Below are 16,205 nucleotides of genomic sequence, written 5' to 3' on the forward strand. Positions count from 1 at the left end.
CACAAGGATTCGGAGATGTAGTCAGCTCTCAGAGCTCAATCAATCTTGTTTTATTGTAGCGTCTGAAACGATGGTTCAGGACAAAGACTGCCACACTGCTAAGAGTTTAACAGCCTAAAATTAGGCATGTGAAGCGTTGTGAGAGTACATGAATGCCTGATTTGTACATCTACTGTACAATTACCGTACCTAGATATGCCGTGTCTTCTATTTTTATACAATTAGGAAGGTGCTGAAATGATTCCTATTCATACAGCTGACTTGCAACTTGAATAGCAAGACAGAAATCCTCATCCCAGATTGTCTAGAAGACAACAAAGTAGCTGGAAGAACCTCGTAGTAGAAGATGTAGTTGGGCACAAGGCAAGACATCTGCTTGTTGATCTTAATAAGTGTTAATATATTTAATCATAGATTCTCGGCACTGTGGGACATGTTGCAGCTGTTTTGATTCGGACCGAATGGTCTTCCATGCATCTCTCGTGGTTTTGGTGATACTGGCAACGTTCTAGGAGCATTGGTTGGAGAACATGGGGTCTGGTAGTTCTGTAAATGTCAACTACAAGTACTCTCTACAGAAGTCTGAAAATGGTGAGTGATTCTTTGCAAAGTAATCTTTTCCTGTCTGCTCCTGTCCATGCTCTTGGGAGGTTTCAATGGATGCATTTCTTTTCCGAGTCAACTGGTTTTCTCAATAGTATTGAGGCGAGGTTACGTCTTTCCATATCTTGTGACGAGGAGTCCCAGCTGTCAGGCAGCAGACCAACAGGCTTGAGAAGGTAACAGCTATTTAGACCAGGATTAGATTAATATCAACTAAACCCTGACCGGAAATGAAGCAGCAGAAAGGAATTCTGTTAGAACTAACATCCGATGGATTCATCAATTGCTGGCTGAGACGTGTGTTGCCATGTGCTGAAGTGAGATAGATGGTGTCACCCTGCTGCTTCCACTGGACTCCTTTCTTAAAGGCTGTGTTAATGGCACAGGACTGATAAAGCAGAAGCATTAGCAAAGCCAAAATAAATCCGGTTCTACAGAAGGTTAAGATGGTGTGGCTAAGAAAAGCTGAAAAACAAAAAGTGTACTTTTTTTTAATTCTGTCAGCACAACACTCCTAATCCCCACTAATGATCTAGACTTGTTTGTGGCTTCCAAGGCTGTGTAATGATTTATTTTCATTAAACTCTCTGTGTGATAGTGTCAGTTTTCTGGGTGTGCACTCAGGTCTGCTATGGAACGAAGGGAGTTTAGGAATCAGGCTTTACACACAAGGAAGCATAAAAAAATAGATTATTTTGTTGTTTCATTCAGTTATCAGCATTGGCAGAGCAGCAGTATGGTGCGAACTATTTGAAAAGTGCTTTGAAAGCAAAAAAAGCAACTTGATTTAGAAATGAAGAGCGCGGGCATACTGTTGTGATTCAGCCTTTTTTGTTTGTTGAAAACCCCCACCTTTCATTTATGTACGTTAGAGTTGCCTGTTGCATACAGCACCAGAGAACTATGGACTTTCCCAGCAAGTTCAGGACAATTTCATGATAGTGGCTCGTCTATAGCAAAGTGTAAGATAAACCGAGTTACTTATTTGAAACTCTGCATTTGATTCCCATGGCAGTAAAATATCTCTGAATTTCTTGCATCTGGTTTTCCAGATCCTCCAGATGTGGCGATGTGCAGCTGAGGGAGGGAAAGAATTTCTTAGAATAGCCTGTTTCTTCGAGCGGGCTTTCCTTTTTGCGTAAGCTGTGGTTCAAATCGGCCTCTAGCTACCTGCTGGTATTTCTGCAGTGCCCCTTCTCAGGGAATCATACCCTGCTGGCACTTTCGCTGCCGGAGACCTGAAGGGATAACTGTGGGTCCCCCACTCTCAAACAAGTGGTTTACTTATAAATGGTTTCAGAGGAGGAAGACAATACTCATTTGCGGCTGATTTGTGCATTATGCTGCTGGCACGAACAGGCATGTTTTGAGTGCTGCCATTTTGGCATGCTCTCAGTAGCTCATGTCATGATGTATGATTCAGTTTACCACTTGGATCCTCATCAAATGTGGATAAATCTCTTCCTCTTCCTTTTTTGTTACTTTTTTCTAAACTAGTACAAACACTACCAGATCTGGTAAATTAGCATACCTGTCTTTTTCAATTGCAGAGTCAGTCTGTGTAAAAAGTAGCATAAAAACCCAATGTCTTGCCCATCTGGAGTTTAAAATACTGTGGATGGTAGCATATATGCTCACTGTGCGTTTGATAATGAGTCTTTAATAGATTTTATTTCAATGTTTCGAAGGATGCAGTTTTCATTCCTACCTATGGAGTCATGACTGAATTTCTGCTCAGCATTCAGTTGAAGTACATCCGACTCCTACAGCAGTAATTGGACATTTATCCACTGTTGGGGGAATGCAACATATTTAGAAGTTGTTTATTTTAGAGAGTGATTGTGACTGCGATTCTGGCTACATGCCAGCCAAATTACTGTACAGGGAATAAGGCGGCTAGTTTGGGGCCTGTTATAAAGGAGGCTTGCAGAGGTAGCATTGGGAGCACCAAGCTGCAGGAAAAAAAGTCAGCCTTTTTATTTTTTTCACAGCCCAGCAGATCAGTAAGCATTTCTCAACAAGATGATAGACTCAGGCAAAGAATACAGAAGCTATTCTTGAAATAGGACTAGCCAAGTCTTACCTTCTTGCCCATGACTTGACCGTGACTCAGCTCCCCAGCTGCGCGACAGCGATCTCTTCCCCTTCTGTGTGCTGCAGCTCCTAGTGATGTAACTGCAACACAATTCAGAAGGATGATTATTTTCAATACATACGCCATCAGGATATCTTCTTTAGGTAAAGCTCAATGTTACCTGCTGAAGTACAAGGAGGGTAGTTTATGTTACATAAATAATACAAGCTAACTCAGGTAATGTCATCTCTCTCTCTTGCCTGCACTTAGCAGCCTTTGGGGTAGGGGTGGGGGATTTCCTTCTTTTTAATAAAGCTTCTCCACACCCCCGATTGCTCTCCCTGCTTTGGTGAACGCAGCAGTGCTCTCCCACAAACCAGATGCCAAAGGAATACGAGGCTGTGCAGCAGGGCAAACTCTGTAGCCCTGTAGTCTCCGTTTGATTTTGGGACCCGCCTGCAGATATAGCAGTCATCCCTCACTCTCTCAGCCAAAGATGACACAGAGAAGCGTTGTCAGAAAATGTTTTAAGTGTAAGACTCTAGGGCAGGACTCCAGAAATGAACAGGAAGGGGCACAGAACATAATCGTAAGAGAGATGGTGAGTAGCAGAGCTGGTTGGCAAGGTGCTGTCAAGTAACCAGGAGGGTCAAGACCAGATAAGGCGGATGGAATTGTTCCAAGTTCTGTGACAGAACTTAAAAAAGGAAATGGGAAACTGTACCAAAGTACTTCACTTAAATATGCACACACCCCATTTGAAATAATATTTTAATAAAAACATGGGAATGGGGGAAATGCAGGGGAATGGCTATGTTTGACACGCCAGGGTGAATGGCCATTATTTGGAGGGAAGAGCCTGGTGCCAGTGCTGGCTGTGGATGCAACCACGACCAGGCACCCAGAAATTCCTGGTGCTTCGTTCCTTCTGTGTCATTAAGTGGCCAAAGATCTGTGTCCCTCTTTTCACTGTGTGTGTTAATTTTGTCTTTATTTTATTCCATTCCAAGATAATGGTATGTTAACATTTACGCTAGAATGGATCTCTTCTGAAGTTCTTCCAGAACTGCAAAAGCTGAGGTATTTATTTGACTTAAAGGAAGGTGGAAAAACCCCAGATTTTTAAGGCTCTAGAAGGGGACTTGGTGTCTTGTTTTCTGACGACTCCTTGTGTGGCCTCAGTCAGATCTCTGGTTTCCTGAAGCCCCAGTACCTGGACTGTAAGACGGACATGAAAATGATGAAGGTAGCTAGAAAGGCAAGAGATAGTCTATTAACAATGAAGAACGTGTTTAGATCTTTAGGCCCTAATAAGTTGTGGCTAACGCTGGTGCTGAGGAGCCAGCAGCGATGGCAAGATGTACTTCAGAGGCCTCTGGTCATGCAGGGTCAGACCAGCCTCTTGCAATATGAAGAAGTGATTGTTCTGCTTTCCTTAATATTTAGGCATCAGAACACCTTTCCTGAAAGAGGAAGGTCCCTCTTCAGTTCTCAGGGTCAGGAAAGGAGCGGTAGCAGGTTATCTCAGCTGCTGCAGCTCAGCAGGCTGGCTCTGGTTTTCTCCTCTAGCTTTCAAGGCAGCCGTCTTGATCCAACGGTGGTATCGCCGCTATATTGCTCGGCTGGAAATGCGCCGCCGTTGCACCTGGAGAATCTTTCAATCCATTGAGTATGCTTGCGAGCAGGATCAGATCAAGGTAAGATGCAAAGGAAAAGAGTATGTGGGAAAATAAATCCTGCCTGTGCCATTTCCTGCACCTTTCTGCCTGTTGATTTCCTGCCTGCTGGTGTGTGATGAAACCCTAAGTAATGGATCTTGAAAGAAAGCTGTAAGGAGCATTTCACATCCTAAGCCTTTTCCCGAGTCTCAATGCAAAAGCAAGCCTAGTTGGTTCATTTTAACTTTGATTATTATGCTTCTATATGGTTGCCTTGCTGTTAGGGGGAGAGGGAGGGCTTATAGGTGTACTTCAGCCTGTATGGCTCAATGTACAGCTAATTTTTTTACTTCATCACCAGATATGCAAAACTAGAATTGGTATAGTATGATTTGCTGTACATACCAGACAGCATGAGAAGCGCATAGCTAGTACTTCCAGAAAGAAGATGACGCTAAGGTGCCACTCCGTAGAATTTCATTCCAGGGTACATGATGATGAGCTCTCCCTCTTCTTGCAGCTTCACAACTTCTTCAGTTACCTCATGGACCACTTCACACCAAGCAACAGCAAAGAGAGTAAGTTTCTATGTGCCGTTTGCAGACGTGGCACCAGCAGCTCAGCAGGTTGCACCCTGTACTGGTTTGTGGCCCTTCAGGATGGCAAAGCGGGCCAAGAAAGTCTAAAGAGTGAAGGTATCAGGAATGTGGACAGGGAGTGAATTGGCTGGAGTCTGCCAGAGCTGTGCAAGGGATGTGGGGCAACTCCGACTCCTCGTGAGCTTGAAGGGGCAACAAAAGCTCACTATGTTGTCTATGGCACTATTAGAAATCTGCCTATTTTCACTGATCCTGGGTAACTAGGGCGCTGCTCCAGGTTATTGATTTGATTTATATTCAGTCTCTTTGAATTGTGGGGGGAAAAAAGTGTTGTGAGAACCAAGACAGTATCTTTCTGAATCTGCAGAGAGCATGATATGCTATTTCTTAGTGCTGGGAGCTTGCTCATGAGCTTAGGTCTGAAATCTGATGGTAGCATGTCAAAATTAACTATTTCCTTTGCTGACCATAACCTGCTGAAGTGCTGGCTCCTTCCTTTCAAGCTGTCACCCTTTTTCTCACAACCACCCTGCATATTTTACACCAAAGGTCTGTTGAGGAGGAATTTTTTTTCCACATCTGTATAAAACAGGACAACAGTGTCCTGTTCCTTGAGGTGGGCTCTGAGATATTACATGTCTTTTAAAAAAAGTGTATTTATACAAATTTTGTGCAACTGAGAATGTAGGAATGTAGGTGCAGGGTTAGAAAAAAACAGTGGGACGTAGGAGACAGTCTTTATTATACAGTTTGCTTTTGCTTGTCATTGAAAATAAGATTTCAATTAGCCATGGCAACCGATGTCCATCTGTCTCTGCCAGTTTTGCAGCAACTGGTGCAGCTGGTGGTACTGCTTGGCACACAGCACTGAAACCTCTCCCTGCGGCCTCTTCCTGCTGCAAATTCCATAGTGGTGTCAAACTAGGAGTTCGCCTCCACTGCTGCCCTTGCTCATGAGGTCTAGCCTAAGCCAAGAGCTTTCTTTAGCAAATTACTAGAATGGTGTATTGAGCCAACTTAACTTTTTCTTGTCTCTTTCTCTTTTTTTTTTCTTTTTTGTTTTTTTAATAATCAAACCACACAATCTGTCATCCAGGGGATTTTATCAGTCGCATGTTCATAAGTGGGGAAAGCTTCAAAGAGGCCGAGCTGGAAAAATACTGTGACTATGAATCCCTGGAGGTACCAGACTCCTACAGGGGACCCCATCTCTCTTTCCCACTCCTTCCTGACCATGCGACCACCTTGCTGGAAGCTTTCAAACAGAAACAAGTAAGGATCCCAAAAGGAACCACATTTGCCCCTTCTCTGCACGGAGGTGTAGGATAGATAATTTGGTTTTAGACTTCCTAACAAACTAAGCTGACTGCAGTATAACGAGCTTGCAGGCTGTTAAGCAAAGCTGGGGTGGGAATGATCTTGTAGATATTTCCCCCGCCATAATTACTTTTTTCCTTTCTGAAAATGCAGCTCTGACAAAACTGCAAACTTTTCCTAGGTGTGTGCCCATATTGACATAAATTTCATTTTGAAAGGAAAAAAACCCCACAATGGTCCATGTTGAAACAATGTCATTTTTTGTTGCAATTCCTCAATTTGCAAAAAATGTATAGGATGGCCTAGATGGAAACAGCCAATTAAAATTACGTTTTATGCCATGCAACTTTGACTCATACTTAAAATGTAAAATGAGGGGTTTTTGCTGAGGAAGTCCAGTACCAACGCAGCAGCACTGACAAGTTCTCATACAATTGCAGTGTTCTGCTGCCACCCTCAGTCAAGGTGCAGAACTGCAAAATACGCCAAAACATCCCTTCTCCAAACAAAACCACTTCTCAAACAAAGGTCTCACGTGTCTTGACCAATATTAAATGCTTACAGTCTGGCTTTGAGCAAACATATCTCTGCAGGATACACAGCAGCTCAGGGCCTGGCTTAACGTGGAGAAGACTAAGACCTACAGGAACAGCTTCTTACCTGTGAAGGGCTGGAATTTCTGCTGTTCTGGAAGTGCTGTTGGCAGGCGGATCCAGCCTTGGTCAAAGGGCTTCTGTGTTCTCTTGCCAGCTCTGCCAGTGCCCAGGCTGGGCTGCTTTTGGCAAGCCTTTTCCATCCTGCTGTTGCCCAGTATTTGCCCCATCTTGTCGGTAAGCCTGTAGGTCAGCACTGTTGTCCCACTGAGAGCGGTGTGAGAGCTCCTGCCCTCCAGGCTATTGTAGTGGGTCCTTGGGGCCTTTGCAGACAGAACTGTGTTGCTGCTCAGAGGTCACTGATTTCCTGCTTTAATCCCTTCACTTTCTCCTAGTAGCAGCTCCACGCTCGCTATGTCTTAAACCTTCTGCACGAGACCAGGAAGCACCTCAAGCAGTTGCCAAACATCAGCCATGTCTCCACCTGCTACAGTGAGGAGGTCACCGTGTGCGGTACGCTGGGGTGGCAGGGCGCTGCGCAGGCTCTGGGGCAGAATGCTCACGTGGAAGGCATGGGAAAGCTATAAGATAGACACATGAGCACGATGCCCTCCTCTGTGCTGCATGTGGAACACAAATGCAGTCCATAAGTAAAATGCATGTTGCATTGAGAGGCAACGGGGGCCGTCTTAAAATATCCGGGTTTTCCCTGTGATGCTGTATTGGAGCTGCTGCCAAGACTGGGCTGGAGAGAGTCTGCACCGTGGCCCTGCAGCTGCTTGGTGTGGGATGGGACGGAGGTTGTCTGTGTGGTCTGTGTTTGGCTTCCACAGAGATTTGGGGACATGTCATTAACAACCCTGCCCCTCGATGGTAGCATTTCGCTTGCCATAGCCTGCTTGAAGCAATGGTGCTGCAGCGGTGATTATAAAAAATGCAAGGAGAGGAGGAGGTATGGATGGAAAATATAAGGATATATATCTGCCCAGGGGAAGATAAGAGTGATAATGATAGCCCAAAATAAGGGTTACATATCACAGCAAAGCTTTAAAGAATTTTTCAACTGGATTCAAATTTGTCTTTGTTCTGCCACCCCAAACTAGGACCACAGAAACTGCAGCCAGTCAAGGACTGGCCTCAAAACTCAGTCATTTTCTGTCCTGAGGCCTGGGATCATTTAAACAACCAACTCCTGGAGCTGTTTTGGCTGAGTCTTTTTAGCAGCAGCATATGAATTCAGATCCAGAATACTAACATTCTTTGAGTCCTATCAAGTAATTTGAGAGATAAAGCTTTTCACCATTGTTTTCCTACTCTAGGACTAATCTTTAAACTTTGAGATATTCTTGAAAAATATGTACTTGTACCTTGAACTTCCCAAAATATTTCAGTGGTCGTTAATTTACAGGGAAGATGCTTTATAGGAAGTTATTTACTGGTGTCTTTTATAGGTAAACATACTGTGACTTGTCTTTTTGTGCCTGTTAGGAGACCTGCATGGCCAGCTGGATGACTTGTTTCTCATATTTTACAAGGTAGGCAGCATATTTGGAGAGGGAGGCTGGCCAGGCATTGTGAGAGGTATCATATGGGTCATGCTGAGAAGCGTTTGCAAAACCGGGCCCTTCACGTGTGATTCTCCAGGTCAATTTGATCGGTTTTAAATGGCTTCACAAAGCAGCAGCTTATTCCCTTGCTGACTTTGAAATCCGGGAGAAGTGTTGTGATATACATTTGGAAAGTGCCAGTGGACATTTTTGCAAGCTCTGATACCAATGGCATCCCCTCCTGGCTGCTAGCTTTCACTTTTTAATGCATTTCCCACTGGGAGCCCACAGGATAAAAGTAAGAGTCAGGATCTATTGTGTAAGGCAACCTGGGGCAGGAGCGGGAGAATGTGCAGCTGAGGCGGAGATATATTGGGATCACAGAGAGGCCTCTCTAACATGCACCTGTTCCATGCTTTTACAGAATGGCCTTCCTTCCCCTTCCAAGTCCTATGTGTTTAACGGGGACTTTGTAGATAGAGGCAAACAGTCCCTCGAGATCCTCATCATCCTCTTTACCTTCCTCTTGATCTATCCCAAAGAGGTTCATCTCAACCGTGGGAACCACGAGGACCACATGGTGAACTTACGGTACGGGTTCTGCGCGGGGCTGATTGGGATGTCAAGGGTGTCGCTGCGAAATCTCACTGAACTACTTTTCCCCTGTTCCTTTAGCTATGGTTTTGCCAAGGAAGTAATGCAGAAATACAAGGTAGGCAAACATTTGTGTCTCTTTTACCACATGAGATGCAGACTTTGAAGGCTTGATGCTTCATCTTTTCCCTTCTGACGTGTCTTCCTAGGTGCATGGGAAGAAAATCTTGAAGATGGTTCAGAATGTCTTCTGCTGGCTGCCCCTGGCCACCCTGATTGATCAGAAAGTCCTCGTTATACATGGGGGCATCTCTGACACCACTGACCTGGACATGCTTGAGAAAATTCAAAGGAACAAAGTAGGTTTTATTTCTTAGATATTGCAAGAGACAACAGCGTTTGCTGATTTGCGGTGAGGAGCTTACACGTCAACTTGGCTGTTGATGAGACAACTCTAAAGGACGCCCTTCCTAGAGAAAGTGTGTTTAGGTACAGGCTTGGAGCAGATTTGCTTTGCTTTAACTGTGTGTGTGCAGGAGGTGTGAAGGGAAGAAGCATTCTTGGCTTCTGGAAGGTAAAGATCACAGCCAGGGAAGTGGTGGGTAATGGCCTGGGTAAACCGAGGTGCTGGTGCTCACTGCAAACACACGGTGATGACGAGACTTTCTCCCACAGTTCCTTAGCCTGTTTTTCCCCCTAGATTTCCAGAATGTTTTTGATAAGGCATTTAACTTGTCTCTGCCTCACTTTCTAGTTGAGAAATATTTCCCTTCTCCAAATGTAATGACAAGTAGCTGCATTAGTCATTAGTCCTTCCCTCACTCCCACTGCAGATTAAATCCATGTACTCTACCTTTTGTCAAATGTCTGAGCACATAAAGTCTACGAAGAAGAGATGGATCTGCAGTCAGGATGGATGCAGACCAGCTGTAAACCAAGAATGGCATATCCGAGAGGATGGCACTAGTAACCTCCCATAATTAATCAGCGCTTGATGACAGCAAAGAGAATTGAGGCTCAGAGACCTGGATCACTTGACAGTCTGCTAATGGAAGATGTTAGAGCTGGAGATGAAGGTTTCCAAGCAGTGTGACCAGCTCTCTTTTCTCTCTTATCTCTTTCAGTTTATTTCTGTATTAAGAGGGAAGAAAAGAAAGGAGTCGAATGCAAATGTGGAAATAAAGGAAATAAACGGAGAGAGCAAAGCAGAGGCTGACCCAGGCGAGAAAGAGGCAGCCCTCAGTTTGTGTCCGCAGCCCCGGCCAACCCAGGCTCCCAGCATGACCAACAGGCTGGAGTTCTCCAGGTGGGTCCGGCAGACGGTGCAGGAGCAAATCGAGTGGTGCCGCCGGCTGGTGGACATCAGCGAGTCGGAGGACGAGGAGCTCACCTATTCCAGCATGGTCTCCTTGACGGATCTGGACGGGCCATGCTGGACTCGCCAGGAGGAGTGGAAGCAGGTGAGCAGCCTAAGTGGGGCCCTGTGCTCGGTGGGCTGTGGGTGCCTCCTGCAGGTTTGTTCCTCTGTTATGAGCAATCTCAGTATAAAAAATGTGGGTCAGTGCACAGACCTCTCTGTAGAGAGATTTTTGCAGCTTCAGATAGTGGAGTTCCAGAGCAACTCAGCGCTGAAATTCTGGTGGGCAGGCTAATGGGGTTTGTGCTCCCTTGTCCCTCCTGCTGTTTGCCCAGACGGCCTGGTGCTGGTCATTCCGTGGAAACAGAGTGGTCACGAGGGCTGTGCTGTGAGCAGGGGATCTCAGCTGCTCAGGGATGTTTTGTTAGATACCTGCGCTACATCCAGCCCATCCTATGGCATGATTCCCTAGCAACCGAAGAGCTGTGCAGGAGAGTCACCTAGGAGGATGGAGCTGTGTGCGAGACTGGTGCTAGCTGCTGTTCGGCTGGTGCCTTTCTCCTACCCATCTCTTTAATGGGCTTTCGGGTTTCTGTGCTCTGGGATCTTGTTGGGCTGGTGTTAGACCAGTCTGTAAGTCACTTCTGTGCACTCTGAAACCATTTGTTACTTAGTTCTCGTTACATATGACATCCTGGCATTGCACACCTTATCGGCATAAAGCTATATATTGAGGTCAGGGTTAAAGAGATTAAACTTTAATCCAAATAGTGGTTACTGAGTCGGCACTTACTTAAAGTGCTGAAGGCTGCAGAATGTCCTGGTTAGAGAGCAAAGGAGTTTAATTCTAAGCCTGCTCATGGCCTCAGGATCTGCTGGGTGTTCTTGCCCTGTGTTTTGGGATGGGGGAGGACAGGCAAGGCTCTTTGAAATCTTAGAGGCAGCAAAGGGAAAGCCTGTATCTGGCCTGATTTATGGACACTCCTCTGCCCCCAGACACTTCGTGTGTGTCTGTAGCTCTAGGCCAACAATGATGTCACCTCTGTGGTGGATCAGCCTGTGACATCTGCTGGGTACGCTTTATTCAGTGAACTTTTCCAATCCTTTCAGATTTTAGACATTCTCTGGAGCGACCCCATGCCTCAAGAGGGCTGCAAAGTCAATACGGTGCGAGGCGGTGGCTGCTACTTTGGGCCTGACGTGACAGGGAAGTTCCTTGAGAAGTACAACTTGCAGTTCCTCATCCGCTCCCACGAGTGCAAGCAAGAGGGCTTTGAGTTCTGTCACAACCGGAAGGTCAGTGAGGGGGACGCTGTGAAGGATCCTTGGGTTTCCATGGTGGCTTGTCTCACCTCTGCCTTTCTTCCAGCAGGGCTTTCTGAGTACATATAAAATCCTTGAACAGCCGTAGTGGGAGTGAAGTCTTGGGTCAGGGCAGCCCAGAGCCACCTGCTCCATTGGGGTCATCTGTTGTGCAGGCAAAGCACGTCCCTTTGCATGGTAGCTGAGAAGAGATCGGAACTTGTTAGCGCCATTGCCCCCACTTAATGCAGCTGTTTCTGAAGATGATGTACAAAAGGGTGTTGTCATAATACTAAGCTGCTGCAGCAAAGTTTTGCTCTCAGAAGATTGAGGGTCCCTTCAGGGATTTCAGCCGGGGCACGTCTGCCTCGACTCCCTGCAGTGGAGTGTGGAAGTTTGTTGGGCAAGTACAGTGGAATCGCAGAAGCCCAGTTTGTGGCCAGATCCACATGAGACCAGTGCCACCCTCAAGGAACTTGTACCTGTAAGGCTCCCAGGCCAGCTGCCACCTCACTCCACATAAAACATGTTGCTTTCACAGTCCGTTGACTCCAGATGGGATCCGTTGTGTTTTCACTGATACACACATACATATAAAATAGAGGATGTATGTACTGACTTTAAATGCCTCTCTTTTGGGGGGTTAGGTGCTGACCATATTTTCTGCTTCAAACTACTACGAGATTGGCAGCAACAGGGGAGCCTACGTGAAGCTGGGACCGGACCTCGTTCCCCATTTTGTTCAGTACCAAGCAAACAAGACAGCCCATACTCTCACCATGACCCAAAGGCAAGGTTTTTCAGTTGCTCTGTATTCGCTAAGTCAAAATTCTGAAAGGAAGACATTGGGAGCTTTGAGAAAGTTTGACTCCAGAGCCAAACTTTCACAGCATGATTTACTAAATAATAGCGCTAGAGGAGGATTCAAGCTTTGTGCAGAAATTACTGAGAGAAGCTCAAGGTTTCAGGAGGGTGCATTACAGGAGCAGAAGAGGACTCATTTTCACAGGCTGCTGATTTTCCAGCTTCTCTTTTCAATGTCCAGGTTTAACCTCTGACCCTTGCTGAGACTCCCTTTTGCTTTGTTACTTCACAAATTGCTGCAGGGATTCACTGCATCAGCTGCGGGGAACTGTGCTCCCCCCATGCAGCACCTTGCCACGAGCACTGCGATGCAGCCCTAGCTGTGCAGAGCAGTTGTGCGAGGGTCTGGGCAATCCATGGACAGGCCAGAGGACTGGGAAGGAGCAGCTTCTCTTGCATTTTGTGGCAAGTCTTTAACGTACTTCTCTCTTTCCTGCATCCTCCAGAATCAGCAGAGTAGAGGAGTCAGCCTTTCGAGCGCTGCGGGAGAAGCTCTTTGCTCACACCTCAGCCCTCATCAGCGCGTTCAAGGCCTACGACACGGAGAATACAGGTAAATCTGAGACAAGAGACTCAGATTAGGTCCCTGGTGGTTCAGGCTTGAAGTAGCCAAGTTTGGTGCGTTACTGTCACAGGAAGAGGCTGTGTCAGACCTCGCCACAGCTTTGGTCCCATTTGCTGCTATTTAGTGTTTCTCTTGGGATGGGTGGTCTCTAGGCAAGGGAAAAGCGAGGGGTGTCCTCTGTGGCAGCTGCCTCTGTCAGAGCTGTAGGGAGGGAGCTGCAAGTTCACAATCCTCCAGCTGCCGATAGTGCTCTGCTGGTGCAGTGACCGAGACGTGTTGCTGAGATCTGTCCATTTGGGGTGGGAAACAGGGACACAACTTTCTTGTGGGTGGCAGCAACATTGTTCACAAAAGACCTGTACAGCACCGCAAGGGAACAGTGGTATAGCAGGGAGTGACACTGAAGCAAGCACATGCCAGTTGCCCTGATGTCCTTTCAGCTGCCCATCTCTCAGAGGTCTCCACAGCTCTTCCTTCTCCTTGCAGGACGCATCACGCTGAGCAACTGGGCGACGGCAGTGGAGTCGGTCCTATGCCTGGGGCTGCCCTGGCGAATGCTGCGGCCACAGCTGGTGCGCAGCACGGCGGATGGCATGCTGGAGTACAAGTCCTGGCTCAACGATTTGGCCATGGAGCAGCGGAGCCAAGAGGTAAGAACTCAACCCCTTTTGCCAAGCGGTGATGGCAAGCAGCTCACAAGATCCCCAGCACGTGGGACCAGGTATGGTAGGAGAGTGGCTGGTTCCTGGATAATCTGAAATCATGCTGAAGTCGAATGGAAAAGCTTGCACGAGTTTGAGAAGTCCAGAGGCATTTAGTCCATTGCAGAAATAAATACTTCTGAAATCAAAACCTGGAGGTAGTTTTGGATGCAGGCTTTTGAGCAGTAAAATGATATTTCGTTCTCTGAATCACAGCTTCCTAGTTACACCCAGAAAACCAACTCGGCAATGGTTAAAAAACATAGTCCAAACCAGTGTCCTCTCTGTTAGGAAAAGCTGTCTGTTTGGAAGCGGCAGGTTGCTGTTGTACTATAACGCAGAGTTGCACAGAGGGTCCATGAGGCACGCACAAAGCAAAGTGCATTGCTGGCAAATTCTTGAGAGAAGTAAACATTTTTATTTACGGGACAATCTGCACAGAGCTCTCAGAAAGGACAGAAAGAGTGTGACCGTGTTGTCTTTCAGCACATCCAGTCAAGCTTGCTGGAAGTCATTTATCGCAACAGATCCAACCTGGAGACCATATTCAGGATCATAGACAGAGATCATTCAGGTAAGCAGAGGCATTGGTCACTGCGTTCCATTATTCTGTTGGGCTCCCTTTATTATGTTCAAAGGCATTTTTATTTAAGGGTTTGGGTTTTTGTCCTCCATCAGTCAGCATTATTGCCTCAGGAGCTTCTGACAGGGCCTTGTATGATTCCACAAACATGAGGTATTTTGAAGGAAAGTGTACAGTCCAGGTAGAGAATTAATAATTATTGGTTCTGGAGGAGTTCAGAACAAAAATTGTCAATACAAAGACAGTAATGCAGCATACTTGGGCTCTTGAGTATCACCTGCTTTCAAGCAGTCATCTCCACCAAATTTGGGAAACAGAAAATACAACAGTCTTTGCCACCTTTTGTTTTCCCAAATTGTATGATGTCTCTATACTGCTTTAGGCTGTATTTTAGCCAGTGTTCTCCACACTAAGAAATTTAGTTGCAGCACATGAAATGTAGATTAGGAGTAATTTCTGTCCTTCCTTTAGGGTAGACAGGCAGCAGGGGTGGAACGAGAGGTCGAACCTGAGCAGGGGTCCCTCCTCACATGCCGAGCGGGGACTGATTGGCAGCAGGTGCCCACGGTGACCTTGCACTGAAGGGGCTGGTGCCTTCCTCCTCCACAGGTCTCATCTCATTTGAGGAATTCCACCAAACCTGGAAGCTGTTCAGCTCCCACATGAACATTGAACTCACAGATGACGGCATCAACGACTTAGTTCGCAGCATTGACTTCAATAAGGATGGCAACATCGACTTCAATGAATTCCTAGAAGCCTTCCGCCTCGTCAAACAGTCCCAGTAGCGAGGACCTGGGGGGGGCTGCCACGTCCAATGCCTTGACTGCCTGTGAAACCAGCGGGAACGCCTCCTACCTAACCGCAGGGCATGCCTGCAGCCACGAAGCACGGAAAGGGAACACAGGTACCTGTAGCATTCTTGGGCTGAAAACAGTAGCCGAAAGCTGTGTTTCATTTTGGGAAGGCAACAGTAAAATAAACAAGCTGCGTTTGTATTCTGACCATTTTTAAAAAGGAGCTGTGTTTTGAGTAGAAATTCCTGCTCCAAGAGAAGAGGCAACTTAGTTTCTCTTGTCAATACATGCAATGAAATGTTACAGGTCTATTCAAGTGTAGTAAAATGGAAGATATTTCTTGTAAGCAGTGTTCTAGCCAGGTAGCAACAGCTAGAGCACAGCTTTCCTTTTAATAAACAGTGTTTTTCCAGATTGCCTTCTCTAATTTGTCAACTCTATTAGCAACAGTGCTGTTTCCAGTATTTATTTCCCCTCTGTTGTCTCTTTGCTGTGATAAGTTTGTTTGGTTTCTTATTAGAAGAGCCCCTGCTAGAACCTGTATTGCACATTTGAGATATTTTATTAATTGGAACCGTGCTTCGAAAATAAACTAATCCTTTTGCCCTCTTAATTACAGTTCCACGTATGCTTTTTTTATCTGTAGTGGAACTACGCTTCCAAAAATCAACTCTCTCCAATGTCCAATACAGGCTCTAGTAGGAGCTCTTTTAAGAAAGCTGTTGAGGACGTATTTATTTTTATCTACCTTTAAAATTTTATGTATGGAAATTTTTTTTTGTCGCTAATGAACAAAATGATTCTGTCACTACCATGTTTGAGTTCTTCAGGCTGTACAAACTCCTATTGCAGAGAATAACATATTTTTGTTTCAGTTATTTTCAGTGACTTTCGTCATGAGGGAAAAAAAAGGCAACTTGGCGGGGGGGAAACCCAACTTGTCTCTGCTGCACATAGTAGCCATCTCGGGATCTTAGGGGGACATGACCTTGTATTTTAGTTTGGGGACTGCCGCTACCAAGCAGCTCTGTGGCATTGGGTTTGATGCCTG

At 46.0% G+C, this 16,205-nt stretch overlaps 1 protein-coding gene across 1 annotated transcript; it reads left to right on the top strand.

Annotated features, from left to right (window-relative positions):
- The first annotated feature begins 530 nt into the window (after positions 1–530).
- PPEF2 (protein phosphatase with EF-hand domain 2) lies at positions 531–15,145 on the top strand. The gene is made up of 15 exons (XM_065633711.1): positions 531–591; positions 4,247–4,374; positions 4,856–4,913; positions 6,031–6,206; positions 7,243–7,357; positions 8,333–8,379; positions 8,816–9,103; positions 9,195–9,344; positions 10,110–10,445; positions 11,453–11,638; positions 12,292–12,434; positions 12,955–13,061; positions 13,560–13,723; positions 14,261–14,348; positions 14,967–15,145. Exons 1-15 carry the CDS (start codon positions 531–533, stop codon positions 15,143–15,145), a joined length of 2,226 nt encoding a protein of 741 aa, XP_065489783.1.
- Positions 15,146–16,205: the final 1,060 nt, after the last annotated feature.

The sequence above is a fragment of the Caloenas nicobarica genome, chromosome 4 (genome assembly GCF_036013445.1).
Source record: "Caloenas nicobarica isolate bCalNic1 chromosome 4, bCalNic1.hap1, whole genome shotgun sequence".
NCBI classification, from domain to species: Eukaryota; Metazoa; Chordata; class Aves; order Columbiformes; family Columbidae; genus Caloenas; species Caloenas nicobarica.